This window comes from Macaca thibetana, chromosome 16, assembly GCF_024542745.1.
Source record: "Macaca thibetana thibetana isolate TM-01 chromosome 16, ASM2454274v1, whole genome shotgun sequence".
Lineage (NCBI taxonomy): Eukaryota > Metazoa > Chordata > Mammalia > Primates > Cercopithecidae > Macaca > Macaca thibetana.
The window spans coordinates 34785783-34810295 of NC_065593.1; the positions used below are offsets into that span (position 1 = coordinate 34785783).

At 41.3% G+C, this 24513-nt stretch overlaps 3 protein-coding genes across 8 annotated transcripts in view; 1 reads left to right on the forward strand and 2 right to left on the reverse strand.

Annotated features, from left to right (window-relative positions):
- INTS2 (integrator complex subunit 2) overlaps positions 1 to 6113 on the reverse strand; it is a 64487-nt gene extending 58374 nt beyond the window's left edge. The window contains exons 1-4 of one of the 2 annotated variants that reach the window (XM_050764655.1): positions 5997 to 6113; positions 4402 to 4712; positions 3002 to 3140; positions 212 to 314 (exon numbers count right to left, since the gene is read on the reverse strand). In XM_050764655.1, the coding sequence (XP_050620612.1) occupies positions 212 to 314; positions 3002 to 3140; positions 4402 to 4712; positions 5997 to 6002 (559 nt within the window). In that variant the 5' untranslated portion in view covers positions 6003 to 6113. Of the gene's footprint in view, positions 1 to 211; positions 315 to 3001; positions 3141 to 4401; positions 4713 to 5714; positions 5730 to 5996 lie in introns of those variants that run through there. The other variant, XM_050764657.1, reaches the window with a different exon arrangement.
- Positions 1 to 24513, forward strand: part of PTRH2 (peptidyl-tRNA hydrolase 2) — a 1137200-nt gene that overhangs the window by 512687 nt on the left and 600000 nt on the right. The gene's annotated exons all lie outside the window — the stretch shown is intronic.
- MED13 (mediator complex subunit 13) overlaps positions 20469 to 24513 on the reverse strand; it is a 126165-nt gene continuing 122120 nt past the window's right edge. Inside the window, exon 30 of the mRNA XM_050764635.1 lies at positions 20469 to 24513. Within this exon, the coding sequence (XP_050620592.1) occupies positions 24381 to 24513 (133 nt within the window). The 3' untranslated portion in view covers positions 20469 to 24380.

Here is a 24513-nt window from a genome sequence, read left to right on the forward strand (position 1 = left end):
ATCAAAGATACCATGTTAATGTTTGCATGTCACACTATGAAAATAATATAATTTACTTAATCATTGTCTATTAGTCACTTTTGACTTAAACTCATATAAGGTATTTGTTATATAATCCCTAAAATAACATAGCATACCAGGCTAAGAAGTTACACAGTACCATTTAACAAGAAACTATATATGAAATGCATCTTAGCACTCAGTACAGTACCTGCTTGTAAAATACAAAGTACATCTGCAGCTTCCTCCAAATAAACTGGACTCTCAAAAAGTTCAGAAGACTTGAAAAAAAATTCTCCATTGGACTCAGACACCTTAAAAAAGAAAAAATATATATATAAACTTTATTAATTTCAGATAATTAAATCCCTATTTTTATAATTATTTCTTGAACTCACAGATTATCTCTTAATGTATCACTAATATACCACAGCAGAATATGAAGTATTCAATCAATTTCAACCAATTTAACCACACACAGCAGTCATGTTAATTATTATTCATATATAGCAATATCAATTTCAAGAACTAATTTCTGTCTAAATATTTGGAGACAACTGGAATTAAAGGATAAGGCAAGCCAAAGAAATGAACTACAAATGCAGCCTACATAAACTGCTTTAAAAAAGCCAAAAACAGTCAACCTAAAGCAGTTTAACAAATATAAATTCATGGCCAGGTGTGGTGGCTCACGCTTGTAACCCCAGCACTTTGGGAGGCCAAGATGGGTGGATCAGCTGAGGTCAGGAGTTCGAGGCCAGCCTGGTCAACACGGTGAAACCCTGTCTCTACTAAAAATACAAAAATTAGGCCAGGCGCAGTGGCTCACGCCTGTAATCCCAGCACTTTGGGAGGCCAAGGCGGGCAGATCACAAGGTCAGGAGATCGAGACCATCCTGGCTAATACGGTGAAACCCCGTCTCTACTAAAAATACAAAAAAATATCCGGGCGTGGTGGCGGGTACCTGTAGTCCCAGCTACTTGGGAGGTTGAGGCAGGAGAATCGCTTGAACCCGGGAGGTGGAGGTTGCAGTGAGTAAGATCACGCCATTGCACTCCAGCCTGGGCAACAAGAGCGAAACTCCATCTCGAAAAAACAAACAAACAAAAATAAATAAATAAAAGTATCAAAATAGTAAAAAAGAGAAGGAAATTATAATTTATGATGGAAATTTTAGAAAAAATTTTAACACACCTTAAAAAAAATCTAAAACTCACAAAAATCCTCTCTACCAGGATTTTCTTTTCTTTTTTTTTTTTGAGATGGAGTCTCGCTCTGTCGCCCAGGCTGCAGTGCAGTGGTGCGATCTGGCCTCACTCACTGCAAGCTCCACCTCCCAGGTTCGCGCCATTCTCCTGCCTCAGCCTCCCCAGTAGCTGGACTACAGGTGCCCGCCACCTCGCCCGGCTAATTTTTTTTGTATCTTTTCAGTAGACAAGGGGTTTCATCATGTTAGCCAGGATGGTCTCAATCTCCTGACCTCGTGATCCGCCCACCTCGGCCTCCCAAAGTGCTGGGATTACAGGCGTGAGCCACCGCGCCTGACCTCTACCAGTATTTCCTATGGAAACAGAATTTAGTCCTTTTTGTCCACAATTTATAAAACTAAACTTTATTTACCACAAATTAACTGACTCCCCAAAATTATAACAGTAAATAAAGATCCAATTTAGTGTTTTTGTTTGTTTTTGGTTTTTTGTTGTTATTGTTTTTGAGGCAGTTTCACTCTTGTTGCCCAGGCTAGAGTGTAATGCGCAATCTCGGCTCACCACAACCTCCACCTCTCAGGTTCAAGCGATTCTCCTGCCTCAGCCTCCCCAGTAGCTGGGATTATAGGCATGCGTCACCATGCCTGGCAAATTTTGTATTTTTTAGTAGAAACGGGGTTTCTCCATGTTAGTCAGGATGGTCTTGAAATCCCGACCTCAGGTGATCCACCCACCTCGGCCTCCCAAAGTGCTGGGATTACAGGCGTGAGCCACCACGCCCAGCTAGTTTAGTTATTTATATGATAGACCTTTGACATTCAAAAATTTTAAATTCAGAGTTTCAATTAACCATAATTACCCAAAGATCTACGACCCAAGTAATCTATAATTTTGCAAAGAAGATAACTTTAATAGCTTTCATTAGTGTAGAGAAGCACTTTTGTCATTTAGTGATTGAGACTAGCCAATCATCCTATATTCAATTCAGCATTGATACTTCCCCCTACTATCATATATGAGGCTGTTACTGCTCATCCAGTGTCTAAATGAATCACATACATTTTTCAGTTATTCACATTCAGTTATTCAAAATGTTACTTCATTACACTTTATGGGAGAAATTATATCTCATAAAGGTATTATTTGATAATAAATTTGATAGTCTATACAAGCCTTGAGATAAATCCCTTTCTAAATGTCAAGAAGCCACTGTGTATGGATTCCATACAGAAAAAAAATCCCTCTGATAGAAAATGCAGAACAAGTATAAATGAGAGAAAATAATAATTAGAGAAGGCCTTTAAGCAGACTTATAATATCCTTTCAGCCTTTGAAAGGAAAACAAATATATAGAAATAAGAGTAGAGAAGCCTGGGCACAGTGGCCCATGCCTGTAATCCCAACACTTTGGGAGGCTGAGGCGGGTGGATCACCTGAGTTCAGGAGTTCGAGACCAGCCTGGCCAGCCTGGCCAACATGGTGAAACCCCATCTCTACTGAAAATACAAAAAATTAGCCGGGCATGGTGGCGGGCACCTGTAATCCCAGCTACTCAGGAAGCTGACGCAGGAGAACCGCTTGAATCCGGGAGGTGGAGATTGCAGTGAGCCGAGATCACACCACTGCATTCCAGCCTGGGCAATAAGAACAAAACTCTGTCTCCAAAAAAAAGAACAAAATAAGAGTAGAGGAGAATTCAACCTGCCTGCCTTCTTGCCTCTTTTTCTGTCTACCTCGCTATACACAGACATCAAATCATGCATACTTTGAGCTGTGGTTAAAAGAAATGCACCTTGTTCATAATTGCCAACAGTTCACTAAGCACAAGACGCAATCGACGAGGTGAATCACTGTGTTCAAACTCTAACGTCAGTCCATGCTGAAGCTGTGATACCAGGATGCTCTCTCCACTGCCTCCTCCAAGTTTATGCCTAATGAAGTACAAACATGCAACACAATTATGAAAACACTGATATGGAAATAACTGCATAAAAATTATTTTTTATTGAAATAAGCTACAAAAGGATGTATAAAGTGTTCAGAACATTTTAATGTTCTGTTACTTCTGAAATGCTATTTAGTTTGCCTATGTATTTCAGGGATTCACATCCTATGTATAATAAATACTACACCACATAGGCCAGGCACGGTGGCTCACGCTGGTAATCCCAGCACTTTGGGAGGCCGAGGTGGGCGGATCACAAGGTCAGGAGTTTGTGACCAGCCTGGCCAATATGGTGAAACCTCGTCTCTACTAATAATACAAAAAAGCCAGGCGTGGTGGCACGTGCCTGTAGTCCCAGCTACTTGGGAGACTGAGACAGAAGAATCGCTTGAACCTAGGAGGTGGAGGTTGCAGTGAGCCGAGATTATGCCACTGCACTCCAGCCTGGGCGACAGGGCGAGACTCCGTCTAAAAAAATAAACATAAAAATAAAAAATAAATACTCCACCACAACTGACAATTAACACTCACTTCCACTAATGGTGGCTTGCTACCAGATTCACAGTGGGCCGGGAAGGACATAGCATCTGCCCAAAATCTTTGGGAATATCTAAGCTTTAAAAGTCTCTCAAGAGGCTAGGCCCAGAGGCTCACTCTTGTAATCCCAGCACTTTAAGAGGCCAAGGCAGGTGGATCACCTGAGGTCAGGAGTTCGAGACCAGCCTGGCCAACATGATAAAACCCCGTCTCTACTAAAAATACAAAAAATTAGCCGGGTGTGGTGGCAGGTGCCTGTAATCCCAGCTACTTGGGAGGCTAAGGCAGGAGGATCATTTGAACTCAGGAGGCTGAGGTTGCAGTGAGCCGAGATCACACCATTGCATTCCAGCCTGGGCAACAAGAGCAAAACTCTGTCTCAAAAAAGAAAAAAGAAAAAAGGCCTCCCAAGTGATTCCAATAAATCCCTCTAACCTAGGGGAAGTTACCCTACCTACTTCCCACTGAAAGTAACTGGCCTAATGAGTTTAGCCCACATACAACAGCACATTGCCAAATTTCTCTAGATAACATTTTATAACATGGAAGTCAAAAGATTCTGGAATTGTAACTATAAACAGAAAAGACCTAAGTAAAATTCTCTCCAGAGTTTAGATTCTCGTTCTCTGTTTTCTGGAGAGCTCTGAAAAATATCTGATTCCCTGTTCTTTGTCAAATCCAAATCCACATATAATATAACATAACATTACCTAAGCTGCTGTTCTTTGCTGGCATCTTGTTCTAAAGCATGAAAGTCCACGGACAACAATGCAACAATGGAGTTGACAGCTTCCACTCCAGAGAGAAGGCGAAGGATGAGTTTCTTATCCTGAGCCCAGCTTTGGCTCTGGTCAGCAGGTGCACAAAGTGCCATCCGTACCAAGCAGGGCAGGAGAAGTCTTAATTCTGGATCGCTTAAAGATGCCAGGCGAACAACATCCACCTTCTGCATTGCCTCAAAAGCAAAAGGGCTGACAAACTGAAGACTTGTACATTCAGTCATTATTACTGTTTGTTGATCCTAATGGTAAAAATACAAATGAAAGTAGGAGTTTAACTTCCACATGTATGAACACCCAACTTTCTAAAAACCCTGAAAAATGTGGTTTATCTTTAATAGGCCCCTATGTTGGCAATGTTCCTGGCACAATCAAGACAAGGCTTCTCTGTCTCCCTAGGTTTTTACTGTCACCTGGAAAATGAGAAAGAAAACAGAGTATATTAATGTCTCTTCCAGCCTCAGGAATCTTCTGCTCTAATACTCATATTTTACAAAGAAGGAATATGAAGGTCAGAGAGATGAAGTAACAGTCCCAAAGTAGATTACTAGTTAGAGGCACAATTCAAGGCTGAATCCTCATCTACTAAAATCCCAGTCCAAAACTTTCTCCACTGTATCAGTCATATGAGCTCCACAAAATGTAAATAAAAGTAAGTGAACGGTCATAGTTAAGTGCTTTCTTTCATACCCCGATAGTTTCAAACGCCTACCCCGATAGACATAAAGAACTATTGGGCTTCTCTTTCTCAACCTCCATGAGTCGGTGGAAAAACTAGCAAATCACTGGGCAAAAGCAATATCAGATTCAAGGCTCTGGAGGCCACAACACTATCCTATGTCCCCTGTGTTACTGGGTAAAAAGCAGATGCGTGGGTGCTATGTGAGAGAGAAAGACGCGTCTCACTACGGCACTTCTCTGTCTCCAGGAATCATCAAAGACACAAAAAGTAAACAAACAAAAAGGCAGTGAGCACGTAGCCAAAGCCATCCCCTCTCAAGGCCGACCGACTAGCAGCAGCGTGGGTATAAGTCGTGGGTAAAAACTGCTTTGCTTTCAGGGAGGGGCTGCTCTTTTAACAGAGGAGCGGGCTGATTGGAGCAGAGGCGCCAAGACCTGTGTGCTCCTGCGTCTCGCCCCGGGCGCAACCAGAACCAACAAGTCCCTCGGGCTGAGCAAAGTCTGGCCAGGCTCCGACACGGACCTAGGAACGCGCTGAGGTCTGAGAAGCGGACGCTTCATACCTTAAGATCTACCCTCCAGCCTCACGGAACCCCACACGGACTCCGCGTCCTAGAGGCGGGACGCGGCAGAAATCGAGAGCGCGGTCCGAAGTTGGGCCTAGGCGATGATCCGGAACCCCAAACCCTAGTTGTGCCTCGAGTCGACTCGGGCACCGAGAACTCAGACGCCGGGACCAACCGGATTGTCGATACGAAGTGGGGAGGATGGGGGCACCACACAAAGGCAGAACCGGGACTGTAGGGACGGAAAAGCGGGAGACTTTTTCAACCTGCACCCAGCACCTTCATTCATCCCCAGCGTCTGACTCCCGTCGGCCACCGTACTGGTCTGGGAGGAAGGGTGGCTGTGAGAGGAAGGGTGGCTGTGAGAGGAAGGGCGGCTGTGAGGGGAAGGGCAGAGATGTCGGCGCCAATGCAACTATGCGCGTGCGCGGTCCCGCCCCTTTCTCCACTCTATTTGCCCTGCCCTACTTCCTCGCCAAAAATTTAGAAATGTGATTCTGGTAGGCTCTCTTTTCCAGAGCGTACCGGCTCCTTCCTTTTAGACAAGCCACTGGGCCCCGCAGAACTTCAATTTCATCATCACAGGATTGCCATGGCATTCAAATGGCATAACGTATGTTAAAATTGTTCCCACTATTCTTTGACACTAGTGGTACCAAACTGTACTCTTTAAAAAATCTCTGCCTGTGCCTTCCCAGAACCAAAATTCTAGAATCCCAGAATTTGTAGGAGAATTTTAAAAGCGATCTAACCCCAAACTTTCTTCCGCTCTTGACCTCACACGTACGCTGTCAGAAGTTAAACACCTTCCTTTCAGGTTCTTAACTTGGGGGGCCCGTAGAACCTTAGAGGGGTAATGCACGGGGATTCAGGAATTCTCTGGAATTCATTGAGAACTGAGTGCTCGACACTTCTTCCAGGAAGAGGGTCCAAAACTTTGAACAACTTCTCAAAGAAAGTCTGATCACTCAGAAAAGAACCACTAGTCTATATGAAGAACCGCTAGTCTATGTGTCTTCATACTATTTCTTGTTCTTAGTTCGATCAACGTTTATTTGGCATCTTCTGTTTACCAGATACTGTGCTACGAGCTGGAAATAAAAATATTTTACAAAGATATAGTACTTTATAACCTCTTTAAAAATAAAGTCTGAGCCGGGCGCAGTGGCTCACGCCTGTAATCCCAGCGCTTTGGGAAGCCGAGGCAGGCGGATCACCTGAGGTCAGGAGTTCGAGACCAGCCTGACCAACATAACTAAACCCCAACTCTGCAAAAAATATATAAATTACCCCCGCGTGGTGGCGGGCACCTGTAATCCCAGCTACTTGGGAGGCTGTGACAGGAAAATCACTTGAACATGGGAAGCAGATGTTTCAGTGAGTGGAGATCATGCCATCTCACTCCAGCCTGGGTGACAGAGCAAGACTCTGTCTCAAAAAAAAAAAAAAAAAATATATGGCTTTCAACATAGATCAGCAAAGGAAGAAAAGAATTGTGTATTGCAATGCTTCTCAAAATTTATTCCACCTGACCCAAAGTAATACATTTCACATTGTGACCCGGAACACACATATGTATATATCCACATACAAAAATAAGTGTAAGTGTACAAATTTATATGCTATATAAACATATAAATATTTAACATAAACCCACATTTACATGGAAACAAATATTTTGTATAATAACACACACACTACATGTTTTCTACTTCTCTTTAAAAAATTGCTTGTCACTGCACACTAAAACTGATTTCACAATCTATTAATGGGTTGCAAACTGTACTGCACTGGCATTTTTAAGGTAATATTTAGGATTTATTTATTGAACAGTTGCTAGGCACTATAATAAATGCTTTATATATATTATCTGATTTAATCCTGTGAGGTAGATAATATTATTCGCCTTTTGCAATTGAGGAAATTGAGAGAGGGTAAGCGATTTCATCTCCATGGATGATCATTTCACAGGAAAAGTGTGAAGGCAATGCAAACATTTGTTGGAGGGATGAATGAGAGGAAGATGTGGGTATGAACTAAGTGATTTTTTTTTTTTTTTTTTTTTTTGAGACGGAGTCTCGCTCTGTCGCCCAGGCTGGAGTGCAGTGGCGCTATCTCGGCTCACTGCAAGCTCCGCCTCCCGGGTTTACGCCATTCTCCTGCCTCAGCCTCCGGAGCAGCTGGGACTACAGGCGCCCGCCACCTCGCCCGGCTAATTTTTTTTGTATTTTTAGTAGAGACGGGGTTTCATTGTGTTAGCCAGGATGGTCTCGATCTCCTGACCTCGTGATCCGCCCGTCTCGGCCTCCCAAAGTGCTGGGATTACAGGCTTGAGCCACCGCCTGAACTAAGTGATTTTAAAGATCCTTTCCAACTCTAATTATGATCCTCTGTTCACTAATGGAGAAACAACACGCAGATTCAGTATCTCCATCTTGATCTACGGAGAAACAGAAAATCACATCCAGCCTGAATGAGATGGCTGGAGTGTCACATAATGAGTGCTGACACTTTCTCCAAGACCCTCTCTCCTTCTTTTCCAGTTCACCAACACTTTGAGTTGCTCAAGCCAGAAACCTAAAAGTCATCCTAGACTCTAGTCTCTCCCCCTTGTATTACTTTAGCAAAAATCTTTATAATCATTGAAACACTGTAATGTTTGCCAATAAAAGTTTTGTTTTTTTTTTTTTTTTTTTTTTTTTTTGAGACAGAGTCTCGCTCTGTTGCCCAAGCTGGAGTGCAGTGGCATGATCTCAGCTCACTGCAACCTCTGCCTCCCAAGCTGAAGCAATCCTCCCACCTCAGCCTCCTGAGTAGCTGGGACCATAGGCGTGCACCACCACACTTGGCTAATTTTTTTTTTTTTTTTTTTTTGAGACGGAGTCTCACTTTGTCACCCAGGCTGGGGTGCAGTGGTGCGATCTTGGCTCACTGCAACCTCCGCCTCCCAGGGTCAAGCAATTCTCCTGCCTCAGCCTCCTGAGTAGGTGGGATTACAGGCACCCACCACCATGCCTGGCTAATTTTTTGTATTTTTAATAGAGACAGGGTTTCACCATGTTGGCCAGGCTGGTCTCGAACTCCTGACCTCATCTGGGAAATCCCAGCTGAGGCCTCCCAAAGTGCTGGGATTTCAGTCATGAGTCTCCATACCTGGCCTCTCTTTTTTTTTCTTTTCGAAACAAGTTCTCAAGAAAAGAGCAGCCGTGCAGTCGAGCGATCTTGGCTCACTATAGCCTCAACCTCCTGGGATCAGGTGATCCTCCCACTTCAGCCTCCCAAGTAACTGAGACTATGGTTGTGCGTCACCACACCTGGCTAATTTTTCTATTTTTTTGTAGAGACGGTTTCATTATGTGGCCAAGCTGGTCTTGAACTCCTGGACTCAAGCCATCCGCCCCCCTCCTCAGTCCACCAAAGTGCTATGATTACAGGAGCAAGCCACTGCACCTGGCTTGACCAGCTTACTTTTATTCTTCTACTTTATTTTTCAGTCAGACTGGAGGAAGAGAGAAACAGAGTAATGAAAAAAAGAGAAAAACACATTAGAGTATCTACAATGTTTCATGTATACTAGGAGCTTAATGTAGATTGCAGAGTAATTGAGCTTCCAGAAGTTAGAAGACCTAGCTATAAAAAGGTGAAGACCAATGTCATTTGGAAATAGTCATAGAATTCCAGAAGCACAAGGATCTCAGAAGACATCTAGCTCCATTTTGCTCAACACAATACTTTTTATAGTGTGACTATTTTATCTTGTAAGATGTCTTTCCAGAGGGCACCATGGCTCATGCCTGTAATCCCAGCACTTCGGGAGGCCGAGGCGGGTGGATCACGAGGTCAGGAGTTCTAGACCAGCCTGGCCAATATGATGAAACCCTGTCTCTACTAAAAATACAAAAATTAATTGGGTGTGGTGGTGTGTGCCTATAGTCCCAGCTGCTTGGGAGGCTGAGGCAGGAGAATCACTTGAACCCGGGAGGCAGAGGTTGCATTGAGCTGAGATCACGCCACCGCACTCTATCCTGGGCAACAGAGTGAGACTCCATCTAAAAAAATTTTTTCATGTTTCAGCCTGTCAAGATCTTTGACTCTTCTATACTGGCTATCTGTTTTAGCTTAGCAGATCATATCTTCATTAATGTTATGGATAAAACATTGAATAGAATTGGGTCCAGCCAAGGCTCCTAGTTCAGCATTAGAGACATCCTTCCAGGTTGACATAGCTCCACCAATCAAGGCTCTTTGAGTATGAGACTGTTTTATGAATCAGCCCAACTACTAAAACACTACCCTTCTTTGGGATAAAGTTCAATTTCCTTAGGACGGAACTAAAAGGACTGATTGATTGATTGATTATATTTTTTGGAGACAGAGTCTCACTCTGTCGCCCAGGATCGAGTGCAGTGGCTCACTCTTGGCTCACTGCAACCTCTGCCTCCCAGGTACAAGCAATTATCCTGCCTCAACCTCCCAAGTAGCTGGGAATACAGGCACCTGCCACCACGCCCAGCTAAATTGTTTTATATTTTTAGTAGAGACGGGGTTTCACCATGTTGGCCAGGCTGGTCTCAATCTCCTGACCTCAAGTGATCTGCACAGCTTGGCCTCCCAAAGTGCTGGGATTACAGGCGTGAGCCACTGTGCCCAGCCCAAAGACGGAATTTTTTTTTTTTTTTTTTTTTTTATGGAGTCTCACTCTGTTGCCCAGGCTGGAGTGCAGTGGTGTAATCTCAGCTCACTGCAACCTCTGCCTCTTGGGTTCAAGCAAGTCTCCTGCCTCTGCCTCCTGAGTAGCTGGGATTACAGGCGCCCACCACCACGCCTGGCTAAATTTTTTTGGGTATTTTCAGTAGAGATGGGGTTTCACCATGTTGGCCAGGCTGGTCTCAAACTCTTGACCTCAGGTGATCTGCCCACCTTAGCTTCCCAAAGTGCTGAGATTACAGGCATGAGTCACTGCACCCAACCCAAAAACAGATTTTGACTTAAAACTCTAGCTTGGACTCCTGCCATATCCCACCATGGTGCCATTTTAGTCAGTTTGAACTGTTTATGTCTCAAAACCTTCTCAATATTCTTGGACCTTCTCATCACAGTTCCTCCTATATAGAATGCTTTTCAATCTCTTCCTTAATGCAAACTCCTAAGTGTCCTTTAAGTCTCACTTCCAGTGTTCCCTTGCTAAGAGACCTTTCCCTGACAAACCAGCTACCCCTTCACTAACCAGGTATCCCTATTCTATGCTCTCAAGGCACCTTTTGCTTCCTTCAGCCATACTACTTAACACATTATATTGTAATTGTTAGAACTTCTCTGTCTCTCCCACTAGCAAGTATTTTGAGAGCAGGGACCATATTTTAGTTCCTTGCCAAAGGCACAGTACAACACTTAACATTGCTTTGTTGAATTAAAGATTCAGGCATAATGATACCATGATGCATAGTTTGCAAATATTCTCCCATTCTGCAGGTTGTCTGTTTACTCTGTTAATAGTTTCTTTTGCTGTGCAGAAGCTCTTAAGTTTAATTAGATCCCATTTGTCATTTTTTGCTTTTGTTGCAATTGGTTTTTGTGTCTTTATTATAAAATCTTTGCCTGTTCCTATGTCCAGAATGGTATTGCCTAGGTTGTGTTCCAGGATTTTTATAACTTGGGGGTTTATGTTTAAGTCTTTAATCCATCTTGAGTTGATTTTATGGTGTAAGGAATGGGTCCAGCTTCAATCTTCTGCATAGGACTAGCCAATTATCCCAGCACCATTTATTGAATAGGGAGTATTTTCCCCATTGCTTGTTTCTGACAGCTTTGTTAAAGATCAGATGGTCGTAGAATGTGTGGCCTTTTTTTCTGGGCTCTCTATTCTGTTCCATTGGTCTATGTGGCTGTCTTTGTACCAGTACCGTGCTATTTTGGTTACTGTAGCCCCATAGCGTAGTTTGAAGTCGGGTAACCTGATGCCTCCAGCTTTGTTCTTTTTGCTTAGGATTACCTCGGCTATTCGGGCTATTTTTTGGTTCCATACAAACTTTACAATAGCTTTTTCTAGTTCTGTGAAGAATGTCATTAGTAGTTTGATAGGAATAGCACTGAATCTGTAAATTGCTTTGGGAAGTATGACTATTTTAATGATATTGATTCTTCCTATCCATCAGCATGGGATGTTTTTCCATTTGTGTCTTCTGTGACTTCTGACAAATGTGTAACATCCAGCATCTATAAGAAACTGAAAAAAAAAATATATAGAAGAGAAAGACAGTCCCAGCTGGGCACGGTGGCTTACAGCTGTAATCCCAGCACTTTAGGAGGCCGAGGCAGGTGGATCACCTGAGGTCAAGAGTTCGAGACCAGCCTGACCAACATGGAGAAATCCTGTCTCTACTAAAAATACAAAATTAGCCGGGTATGGTGGCGCATGCCTGTAATTCCAGCTACGCGGGAGGATGAGGCAGAAAAATCGCTGAACCAGGGAGGGGGAGGTTGCGGTGAGCCGAGATCGTGCCATTGCACTCTGGCCTGGGCAACGAAAGCGAAACTCCATCCAAAAAAAAAAAAAGACAGCCCCGTTAAAAAGTGGGCAAAGAGGCCGGGCGCTGTAGCTCACGCCTGTAATCCCAGCACTTTGGGAGAACAAGGCAGGCGGATCACAAGGTCAGCAGTTCGAGACCAGCCTGGCCAACATGGTGAAACCCCGTTTCTACCGAAAATACAAAAAAAAAAAAGAAAAAAAATTAGCCGGGCATGGTGGCGTGCGCCTGTAATCCCAGCTACTCGGGAGGTTGACGCAAAAGAATTGCTTGAACCCAGGAGGTGGAGGTTGCAGTGAGCCGAGATCGTGCCACTGCACCCCACCCTGGGCGACAGAGTGAGATTCGGTCTAAAAAAACAAAAAAAAAAGTGGGCAAAGAACATAAACAGCTGCTTTTCAAAAGAAGACATACAGGTGGCCAACAAGCATATGAAAAAAAGGTAAATATCACTGAGCATTTGAGAAATGCAAATCAAAACCACAATGAGATATCTCACACCAGTCAGAATGAGTATTTTTTAAAAGTCAAAAAATAGTGATCGCTTTGGCAGCACATATACTACAATTAGAAGGATACAAAGATGATGATGATGATGATTATTATTATTATTATTTTGAGATGGAGTCTCGCTCTGTCGCACAGGCTGGAGTGTAGTGGCGCGATCTGTAGCTGGGACTACAGGCGCCCGCACCACGCCCGGCTAATTTTTTGTATTTTTAGTAGAGACAGGGTTTCACCACGTTGGCCAGGATGGTCTCAATCTCTGGACCTCGTTATCTGCCTGCCTTGGCCTCCCAAAGTGCTGGGATTACAGGCACAAGCCACCGTGCCCAGCCCTTTTTTTTTTTTTTTTTTTTTTTTTTTTTTTTTTTTTTTTTGAGATGGAGTCTGGATCTGTCATCCAGGCTGGAGTGCAATGGTGCAATCTCAGCTCTCTGCAACCTCCACCTCCTGGGTTCAAGCGATTCTTCTGCCTCAGCCTCCTGAGTAGCTGGGATTACAGGCGTGTGCCACCATGCCCGGCTAATTTTTTTTTTTTGTATTTTTAGTAAAGACGAGGTTTCACCATGTTGCACAGGCTGGTATCAAACTCTCAGTGATCCATCTGCCTTGGCTTCCCAAAGTGCTGGGATTAGAGGCATGAGCCACCATGCCTGGCTGCAATTTTTTTTTTTTAATGCCAAAGAAGAACAGATGCTGGCAAGATTGCAGAGAAAAGGCAACACTTATACACTGTCGGTAGGAGTATAAATTAATTCAACAATGTGAAAAGTAGTGTGGCAATTCCTCAAAGAGCTCGAAATACCATTTGACCCATCAATGCCATTACTGGTTATATACCCAGAGGAATATAAACCATTCTACCATAAAGACACATGTACGTGAATGTTCACTGCAGCACTGTTCACAGTAGCAAAGACACAGAATCAATCTAAATGCCCATAAATGACAGATTGGATAAAGAAAATGTGTACATATATACCGTGGAATACTGGGCAGTCATAAAAAAAGAATGAGATCATGTCTTCTGCAGGAACATGGATGGAGCTGGAGGCTGTTATCCTTAGTAAGCTAATGCAGGAACAGAACACCAAATACCATGTGTTCTCACTTAAAAGTGGTAGCTGAATGATGAGAACTCATCGACACAAAGAAGGGAACAACACACAATAGGGTCCACTTGAGGGTGGAGGGTGGGAGTGGAAGGAGGATGAGGAGAAGAAAAAATAACTATTGGAAACTAGGTTTAATACCTGAGTGATGAAATAATTTGTACAACAAACCCCCATGACAAAAGTTTACCCATATAACAAACCTTCACATGTACCCCTAAACCTAAAAGTTAAAAAAAAAAAAACCATGGAATTTTACTAAATAACCTGCTGAATGTTCATTCTCATAAATCAGTTTATCAACACTGTCAAAATAAAAGATGAGGGCCAGGCATGGTGGCTCATGCCTGTAATCCCAGCACTTTGGGAGGCCGAGGTGAGCGAATCACAAGGTCAGGAGATCGAGACCATCCTGGCTAATGCAGTGAAACCCCGTCTCTACTAAAAATACAAAAAAATTAGCCGGGCGTGGTGACAGGCTCCTGTAGTCCCAGCTACTCGGGAGGCTGAGTCAGGAGAATGGCATGACCCCGGGAGGCGGAGCTTGCTGTGAGCTGACATTGCGCCACTGTACTCCAGCCTGGGTGACAGAGCAAGACTCCGTCTCTAAAAAATAATAATAATAAATAAATAAAGTAAAATTAAATTAAATTAGAGATTGATTCCAGTTACTCTCTTTTAGGTATGTACTGCATTGTTATTCATAGCACTTTAGAGGACTTGTAGAACTAATTATGTTTATATAAGTGTGTTTCCAAATAGACTGAAGGCTTAAGGTCAGAGGTTTGTATCTCTTTTTTTTTTTTTTTTTTTTTTTTAACAGGGTCTCACTGTGTCACCCAGGCTGGAATGCAGTGACATGATCTCGGTTCACAGCAGCCTCCGCCTCCTGGGTTCAAGTGATTCTCCTGCCTCACCCTTCTGAGTAGCTGGGATTACAGGCACATGTCACCACACCCGGCTAATTTTTTTGTAATTGTAGTAGAGGGGCGGGGGGTGTCACCATTTTGCCCAGGCTGGTCTTGAACCCCTGACCTCAAGTGATCCACCTGCCTCACCCTCCCAAAGTACTGGGATTACAGGCGTGAGCCACCATGCCTGGCTAGAGATTTGTATCTCATAACTAGTGTATAGTAAATTATTTTACTGTACAGTGTTTTAGTGAAACTATGCCAGCTTCTAATGAACTTGTTGGTAAAGTTAGGTAAATTTGTTAGAATTTCTGGGACCTGACCTGGCGCGGTGGCTCAATTCTGTAATCCTAGCACTTTGGGAGGCCGAGGCGGGTGGATCACTTGAGGTCAGGAGTTCAAAACCAGCCTGGCAAACATGGTGAAACCCCATCTCTACTAAAAATACACAAAAATTAGCGGGGCGTGGTGGCAGGCGCCTGTAATCCCAGCTACTCAAGAGGCTGAGGCAGAAGAATCTCTTGAACCTGGGAGGTGGAGGTTGCAGCGAGCTGAGGTTGCACCACCGTACTCCAGCCTGGGTGACAGAGTGAGACTCCATCTCAAAAAAAAGAATTTCTGGGACCTACATTAAAAAAACTAAAACAGAAAGTTGCTCATTTTCACGTTGGCAGGACCTTTTCGTTTCCCACACCATTTCTGAAATCATATCTGCAAGTTCCTTCAGCACCCAAGATGTAATTCTTGTGGATCCAGAGACTTGAGTAACTAACTAGCTCCTTGAAATCTGTTAACTATCTTTGGTTTGAATTCTGTCATAAGCATGTTATTTAAAGCTTGAAGACCCAAGCTGATCTGGGGGTGGAGAGGTAGGGCTAGGGACAGAAGGGAGGTAAATCTGAAGAGCTCTTATTTTTTTATTTTTATTTTTTGAGACAGAGTCTCGCTCTGTCACCCAGGCTGGAGTGCAGCGGCTCGATCTTGGCTCACTGCAACCTCCAGCTCCTGGGTACAAGCAATTCCCTTGCCATAGGCTCCTGACTAGCTGGGACTACAGATGCCTGCCACCACACCCGGCTAATTTTTTTTTTCTAGGCTTGTCTTGAACTCCTGACCTCAAGTGATCCTCCCGCCTTGGCCTCCCAAAGTGCTGGGATTACAGGCATGAGCCACTGTGTCCAGTCAGGTCTAAATACTTTTTGTATCTTACCCATCCTTACTCTTATTGAAACATATTTAAAAGTCCTTTTTGTTGCCTTTAATTATCCATCTATTATGTTCACATAAGTATGTTTCCAAGTAGACATTCTCTTGTAAACCTTAGTTTATTCTGAATTTGGCTCTTCTAGAGAGCATAAGTATTAAACAATAACCCCTCACACTTTTATAAATTTTTTTTAAGACAGGGTCTCACTGCATCGCCAAGGCTGGAGTGCAGTTGTATGATCATGGCCCACTACACCCTCGACTTTCTAGGCTCGAGTGATGCTCCCACCTCAGCCTCCCTGAGTAACTGGGGCTACAGGTGTGCACCACCACACCCAGCTAATATTTTATAATTTTCAAAATTTTGTTTGCAATTTCCTTTGAGGTCAACAAAGCTGATTAGAAATATATAGTTATCATGTTCATTTGCAAATGAACAACTTGTGACTTCAAGAGGTTAAGTGTTTTGCCCAAGTTCACAAATGTGGCAAACCTAATAGAGGAATCCTAATCCAATGATCCTAAACTACTTTTAATATTAAAATGAGTCCCAAGTAGTTAGAATTTTATAACTTCATTAAAAGTATTTGCAAAACACACTTCAGTCAAGTTCTGTAGTTTGAGGTGTTTTATCACAAAAACTCAATTCAAAAATGCTTTTATTCAAAAATATTCAAGTTGGCCAGGCACAGTGGCTCATGCCTGTAATCCCAGCACTTTGGGAGGCCAAGATGGGAGGACTGCTTGAGGCCAGGAGTCCAAGACCAGCTGGGGAACATGGCGAGACCTCCATCTCCATAAAAAATACAAAAATTAGTTAGATGTGGTAGCACACGCTTGTAGTTCTGACTGCTTGAGCCCAGGAGGTTGAGGTTAGTTAGAGTGAGCCATGATGGTGTCACTGCACCCCAGCCTGGCGACAGAGGGAGAGTCTGTCTCTTTAAAAAATTTTTTTTTTTTTTTTTTTTTTTTGAGGCGGAGTCTCCCTCTGTCGCCCAGGCTGGAGTGCAGTGGCCGGATCTCAGCTCACTGCAAGCTCCGCCTCCCAGGTTTATGACATTCTCCTGCCTCAGCCTCCCGAGTAGCTGGGACTACAGGCGCCCGCCACCTCGCCCGGCTAGATTTTTGTATTTTTTAGTAGAGACGGGGTTTCACCGTGTTAGCCAGGATGGTCTTGATCTCCTGACCTTGTGATCCGCCCATCTCGGCCTCCCAAAGTGCTGGGATTACAGGCTTGAGCCACCGCGCCCGGCCTCTTTAAAAAAATTTTTAAAAAATGTTTAAATACCTTACTCCAATGCTAGGCATTGTGTTGGACTCTGGAGATACAATGATGAGCAAAATAGACCTAATTTCTGCCCTCATAGAGTTGTCTGGTGATGACAAATAATCATACAATTGGCCAGGCACGGTGGCTCACGCCTGTAATCCCAGCACTTTGGGAGGCTGAGGTGGGAGATCACATGAGGGCAGGAGTTCAAGACCAGCCTGGCCAACATGGCCAAACCCCATCTCTACTAAAATACAAAAAATTAGCCGGGTGTGGCAGCGTGAGCCTATAGTCCCAGCTCTCTGGTAGGCTGAAGCAGGAATATTGCCTGAACCCGGGAGGCAGAGGTTGTAGTGAGCAGAGATCACGCCACTGCACTCCAGCCTGGACAACAGAGCGAGACTTTGTCTCAAAAAGAAAAGAAAGAAAAAAGAAAGAAAGAAAAAAACCACTACAAAGACTCCATCTAGGGTATTACAATAAGCGTGTGTAACAAGGGAGCCTGATCTGAAGCAAGGGTGTATGTGGAAATCAGGTGGAGGTTTTAAGGCAAAAAATACCCATGGGGCTTTCAAGGAACTCAAATGCCTGAAAAGCAAGGAGGAAAACAGAGTAGAGAGGCCCATTTTGAGACTGTATCCATCTTTAGAGCAAGTAGCAGCTGCTAAAGGTTTTCAGCTACCAAGGACCACAGTGAGTGTAGAGATCAGATAGGAGTACCTATCTATTGTAATGGTCCACTCAGATAAGGTCATTTTATCTAATATGTTATATAGCAATGAATAATGCTAATTTAGACTAAGATCAGGACAGCAGAAATAGAAATGAACATATTTGACAGTACACAAGACTGATAGTTTTTGATGAATGGTTACAAGGAAGAGTTTATAGTTTGCACAACAGGATAGATGGCAGTGGCATGCACAGTGACAAAGGACATGCAGTTGTTCTCTAGGGACCAAGTGGTTTTTGTAGAAGAAAGTTGGTTTTAGTGATGATATGCTCCAAACAAAAAGAAAATGACAAAACCAAGACTTAAACTCACATATTCTGTTTTTTGTTGTTGTTGTTGAGACAGAGTCTCGCTTTGTTGCCCAGACTGGAGTGCAGTGGCCAGATCTCAGCTCACTGCAAGCTCCGCCTCCCGGGTTCACGCCATTCTCCTGCCTCAGCCTCCCAAGACGCTGGGACTACAGGCGCCCGCCACCTCGCCCGGCTAGGTTTTTGTATTTTTTTTAGTAGAGACGGGGTTTCACCATGTTAGCCAGGATGGTCTTGATCTCCTGACCTCGTGATCCGCCCGTCTCGGCCTCCCAAAGTGCTGGGATTACAGGCTTGAGCCACCGTGCCCGGCCAACTCACGTATTCTGAATCAAGTCTTTAAGACATTATGTGGCTTAGACACGTGGCATGATTTAAATTTATCACTTTTTTTTTCTCTGTAGTAGGTAGGAGCAAAATAAGGGAGTCTTTAAAGCTTCAGCCTTTAAACCTTTTTTTTTTTTTTTTTTTTTTTTTTGAGACAGGATCTTCTCGCTCTGTCGCCCAGGCTAGAGTGCAGTGGTATGATCTCGGCTCACTGCAACCTCCGCCTCCTGGGTTCAAGCAATTCTCCCGCTTCAGCCTACCGAGTAGCTGAGATTACAGGTGCAAGCCAACACAGCCTGGCTATTTTTTGTATTTTTAGTAGGTGGGTTTTCACTATATTGGTCAGGATGATCTCAAACTCCCAACCTCAGGTGATCTGCCCGCCTCAGCCTCCCATAGTGCTAGAATTACAGGAGTGAACTACTGCGCCCGGCCTAGCCTTTAAACTTTACAGAAGATCAGAAAATTTTGACAGTTCTGTTGGGTTGCTCTAGAAGGAAAAGACAAAACAAAACCAAGCTCTAACAGTATCAATTTAATCTCAAGCAGAATTTCTGGTTATAGCTGTAGTACACTAAGGGTAGAGGTTCTTAATCTTCAGTCCAGTATTGATAACTCCCCTACAGTAAAGAGGAAGATATTGGCAAAAGCAGAATAACAGAACAGACACCTCAGGAATACATTCAAGGCAGATTTAGCCAGGTAGGGCAGCAGATCATGACTGTGTTCTCAATGCTTCGGGAGGCCAAAGCAAGAGGAATGGCTTGAGGCCAGGAGTTTGAGACTCGGGAAATATAGCGAGATCCCATCTCTACAAAAAATAAAACTAGCCAGGCGTGTTGGCACGCACCTGAAGTCCCAGCTACTCAGGAGGCTGAGGCAAGGAGGACTGCTTGTGGCCAGGAGTTCAGGGCTGCAGTGAGCTATGATCATTTGGTATTCCAAATTTTCAAATGTACCGAAATTATCAATGTACTAATACATAATGGTGCTCTATTGTAGCTGCAGCTGAATTTTTTTTCCCCGTTTCCTAAACTTTCATATATTTTGAAGTTTAAAATAAAAATGTCCATGTGTGTAGCCGTACAAGTGAATACATCCCCTTTAAAAAAAAGCTTGGGCCGGGCGTGGTGGCTCACGCCTGTAATCCCAGCACTTTGGCAGGCGGATCATGAGGTCAGGAGATCGTCTCAAAACAAAAAACAAAAAACAAACAAACAAACAAAAAAAAACCTTGATTTTTCACTATAGTAAAAAAAAAAAAAAAAAAAAAAAAAAAAAAGGGTAGAAACAAACCAGAGGTAATATAATAGTGCTTGATTAAAGATCTGTCAGACAGAAAATAACTGAGGATAGGCAGTTCAAACAACATACAACTCCTTTTAAAGGATAATTTTTAAAATTTTTGTAGCAAAAACTATTTCAAAATGATCACAATAATTTTGAGGTATGTCCTTACTTGGCTTAAGTCTGGACAAAAATATTTTAAATGTGTGCTTACAGAACACGGGCAGAGCTATTTTTGATGGATTACTCACTTCTGAACATTATTCTTATGATCAAATAAAAATAGGATACAGCTAAGCTTTAAATATTTGAAGGTAGCTTGTTTGGACTAGACAATATCTAATTGGCCAGCCTACAAGGAATTGGTAGGTATAAAATATACAATTATTCTACATACTGTACATTTTTATGTGATTAAAATCCTTTTAAAAATACCTCAGAGAAATTAAAAGACCATTAATCAGTTTCGAGGCTGTCCCTTTCCATTTATAATGACACAAAAATATTGCTACTAATTTTGCACAAATTTAATATGGAAATATTTTCAACAGAATAAGACACAACAATGAAGGCTTCATGAATAATTTATTCCATTTGAAGTTTTGTTTTTTGTTTTTGTTTTTTTTTAAAAAGTATAAACCTTTTCATTTCCTCAATCACAATTTGTACAACTCAGTGTTATGGCATTCGGCAGCAATAGTGTTTGTTCCTTATTCTCTTTTTGTCACGTTAAAAAGAAAAGCAATTGGACCATATTAAATGTCACTGCTAAACAACAACTTTAAAACGCCCCTTCATAAAGTGACCAAGCTATTTTGAGAGGGTTGATGCTGACATGTCCAGTAATGACGTTATAATTTGTAGCTTTAACTCAATAACTTTAAGGTCCACATATCCAGTTTACTTTGAAAACTAAAGCTGTTTTAAAACTTCATGAATACATCAACCTGAGGAGTATTTTAGGTCCCAAATCCAGTTTTTAAATTTATACTCCACAAAAAAGAAAATACATACATAAAAATTTAAACCACAGTTCTGGGCCCATTAAAATACCAAAAAACAACAAAAAAAAAAAACCAAAAAAAAAAAAAAAAAACCCAAAAAGTTAAGATTTCCAGCTCATTTTTGGAGGGGTGGGACAAAATAAGAATGTATATTAAACACATTTTTCCTTAATTCAGACGAACTAAAATCTTAAGAGGAAACCCAGACCAAAATATTACTCATGCAACATTAAGTGTATTAACTGATTGATATGCAATGCCATAGTGGATGAATAGCAAATTATATGATGCAATAGCATTTAAAAACTTTTTAATCTATTCAATTTGAACATTTTAAATAATGCAACATAGTATTCTGATATTACAGTATTAACATAGTGCTTGATTAAAGATCTGCAAATCTTTGTAGTAACACATTAAGTTAAAAAATTACCTCCAGAAGGTAAGTATGAAGACGAAAGGAGAATATTTTAATACAGTAATCTGTGCCATACTGACAATTGAGTACGAATACAGCTGAGGATAGTTGACTAAGTAGTAAGAGCTTAATTTTAGTGGTTTAAGAAAAGTTTAGAAATATTTAAAAATTACAGCTACTTTAAAATTTAAGGATTACATATAAGTACACTTGGTGGCCTTCTGGCCAAACAATAAGGTGTACAGAAATTTATTCATACAGTGTTAATTCACAGTCCTGATAACTGAATGGCTTGCATAAGAAAGGTATGGCTAGATGTTTCTCACTGGCTGGAAGCAGACATTATATAACTAATCTTTTTAAATGACAAAATACTGAACTTCCACCCTGCTTAATAATCATGGATAACTGCACAAAAAAAAGATGTTAGCACTGTAACAAAGAAGTCAAGGTGTTGGTAATCCACTGCTAAAAAGCATAATATTTTGCTTACCCATTTAAACAAAACTACCCATACTTGTCTGTGACAGTACATTAGTAAGTCAAATCCATCATCCTGCACAAGGCTTAATTTCTCAAATAAGTCTATGAGCTTTTCTAATGATTATTTAGTAACTTTCTATTGAGTGTGAGTGGATATATGAAGGGAAAAAAAAATCTTATCAATAAATATTGTATATTTGGGAACTATTCCCTGATTCCCAAATAAAAAATAATTGTATACTGGGTTCCCTCCTTATGGCTCCACATTAAATAATCTGTCAGGGAATGATTTTAAATCTACTTTCAATCTGAGGTGTGGTTACCACAGGTTAGTGATTTTAAACAACTGAGAATATAACTTTTATTTTGTAAAGTCACTATTAAGTATATAAAAAGGATACTCTTTTTATGGAAATTCCAAATAAGCATATTTTCCTTCAAATCTCAGACAAGTTTTTTTTTTTTTTGTTTTTTTTTTTGTTTTTTTTTAAAGAAAGTACAGAACAAAACATACCAAAATAATGTGTGGTGTGTTAGCATAATTTAAAAACAAATGCAGAGAGGTGATCTTTAAATTTAATATCAAAATATGCTGACCATTGGAATTGCATTATAGTTTTGAAGAAATGATTGAAAACCTTTGTCAATTGTGTTTGCTTCATAGAAAAAACAAGACTTGCTAATGTTTTCATATACACAATCTGAAGAAGTTAAATCGTTCATAAGAAAGTGATATTTAATTCTAAGCATAGAGTATTCACAAAACAAGTTTCAGTAAAAAAAAAAAAAAACCAAAAAACCAAAAAAAAACCCACTGAAATAGAGTTTTGTAAATACAACTGATTTTGTCCTTGTAGATAATTAGTGAACGTACAAATAGAAATTTTGCTAGACTGCTTCCAAGAAAGATAGGTAGACTCGGCGACTGTGAATTCAAGTCAGCAATGCAGGTAGGAGGCGAACTTGGGCTCTTTTGTGAGCAGCACTGTAGAAAGGATTTTTCAAGGGGGTACACCCTGCATAAAAGCAGTTATCTTGGCATGTGCAAACAAGAAGGGGGAAAGTTGTATTGAAGGAGGGGTGAATTAAAGTCCCTAAAATTCAAGTCCCTTCTTTAGGGAGGTGAGAACCTCCTTGGCATATGCCCTACCTTAATCTGAGCTGTGTTATAGAAAAGTACAGACTCTGGTGTTTGGGACTGACATCTCCAAACCAAGAAAATTAAATAAATAAAAAAGGCAAGGGAAGTTTAGAAAATGGTTCTTTCACTAGTGGAATAGAGTCTGAATACCAGAATTCACTGAGAATCTATTTACACCACAGTTTGATTGCGCGCACACACACACATCCATACATATGCATACTCTCACATACATTCCCAATCTTTAATTTAAAAAAAAAGTCAAACAATCAAGAGTGACTGCTTGTAAAATAATTTGTAAAATGCCTAGAGCTGGGCTAAATTTCAACCTTATAGCAGATCCTGAAAATAAATTTCATAATAATAGTCCCATGCCTAAATGTGCCACTGTTAAAACTGAAAAAAATTTAAGCATGTAACATTAAACACCAAAATTAGTTTAAGCATTCAGTAGCAAATGGTTTTTCTTGTAAAACTAAGTTTCTTGCACTGGAAATGGCCTGAAATATTAGTCATAGCCCTAAACCATAGTACAAAATATAACTGAAGAATTCTCATTTTATTCTAAGTTAAACCACCTAACAATACCACTTGTATATTGCCATCATGTTATTCTGTAAAGATGTGATATATAAAATGCTGTAAGACCTGGTACCTTTTCAATTTATAAACACAGTGAACTTCATTACTGTACATGTACTCTGCAACTACAGCTTAGCTGTAAATCCTCCACACACAATGGCATGGACATTATTCCCCCTCTATCCCCGTTAAACTGTACATCGAGACAATACAAATTTACTGTCCCACCCACCCCCTTACAAAAAAATAATACTCTAAAAGCAACCCTACTGCAACTTTTTAATTAAGACGATTACATATATTTTAGACCAATTGCTTTAAAGCAAGAAGGCAGTATAAACCTTCTAGGAAAATTTTTATAAAAGAGGTTAAGAAATATAAGACAATTTATACATTTAAAAACTTACAATAAATAAGAGATGCAGGCATTTTTGAATACTAGATACTATAATCCAATACAAGAACATCTTCATGTTCTGAAGCCATATGTTGAAATTCATTGTTCCTCATGTTTCCTCTCCATGCTTTTAATATTCATTTAACATGACTGGGTACTATGGCTCATTACTTTTCACAAATACTGTGACTGGAAAAAAAAAGGTTAATTTTGCTACGAAAATGTTATAATACGTTTTGTATGATCAGTCATCATCCTAAAGAGTTCAGTAGAGTCAATGAAAAATAGCAGGGTTATAGCCCCTCCCCCCAAGTCAAAACAATATTTGTTGAAGTAATAAGAATTAGACCCCATCACAAATAACTTTCACTGAGAAGGTAATTGTAACTTAATCCTGCAGCGAAATATCCATTTTTCCTTGTTCTTTTCTTGCACAGTTCCATCAAATGAAGATCACAGCATATTCATAATAAAGTTATATAACTGATTCAGCACCACAAAATGAATTGGGAGACATGAGCGTCTGTCCTGGATTGCAGGGTCACAGGTTAGCCAGGAGAGTGCATTGTACTGTTCCAAAACAAAC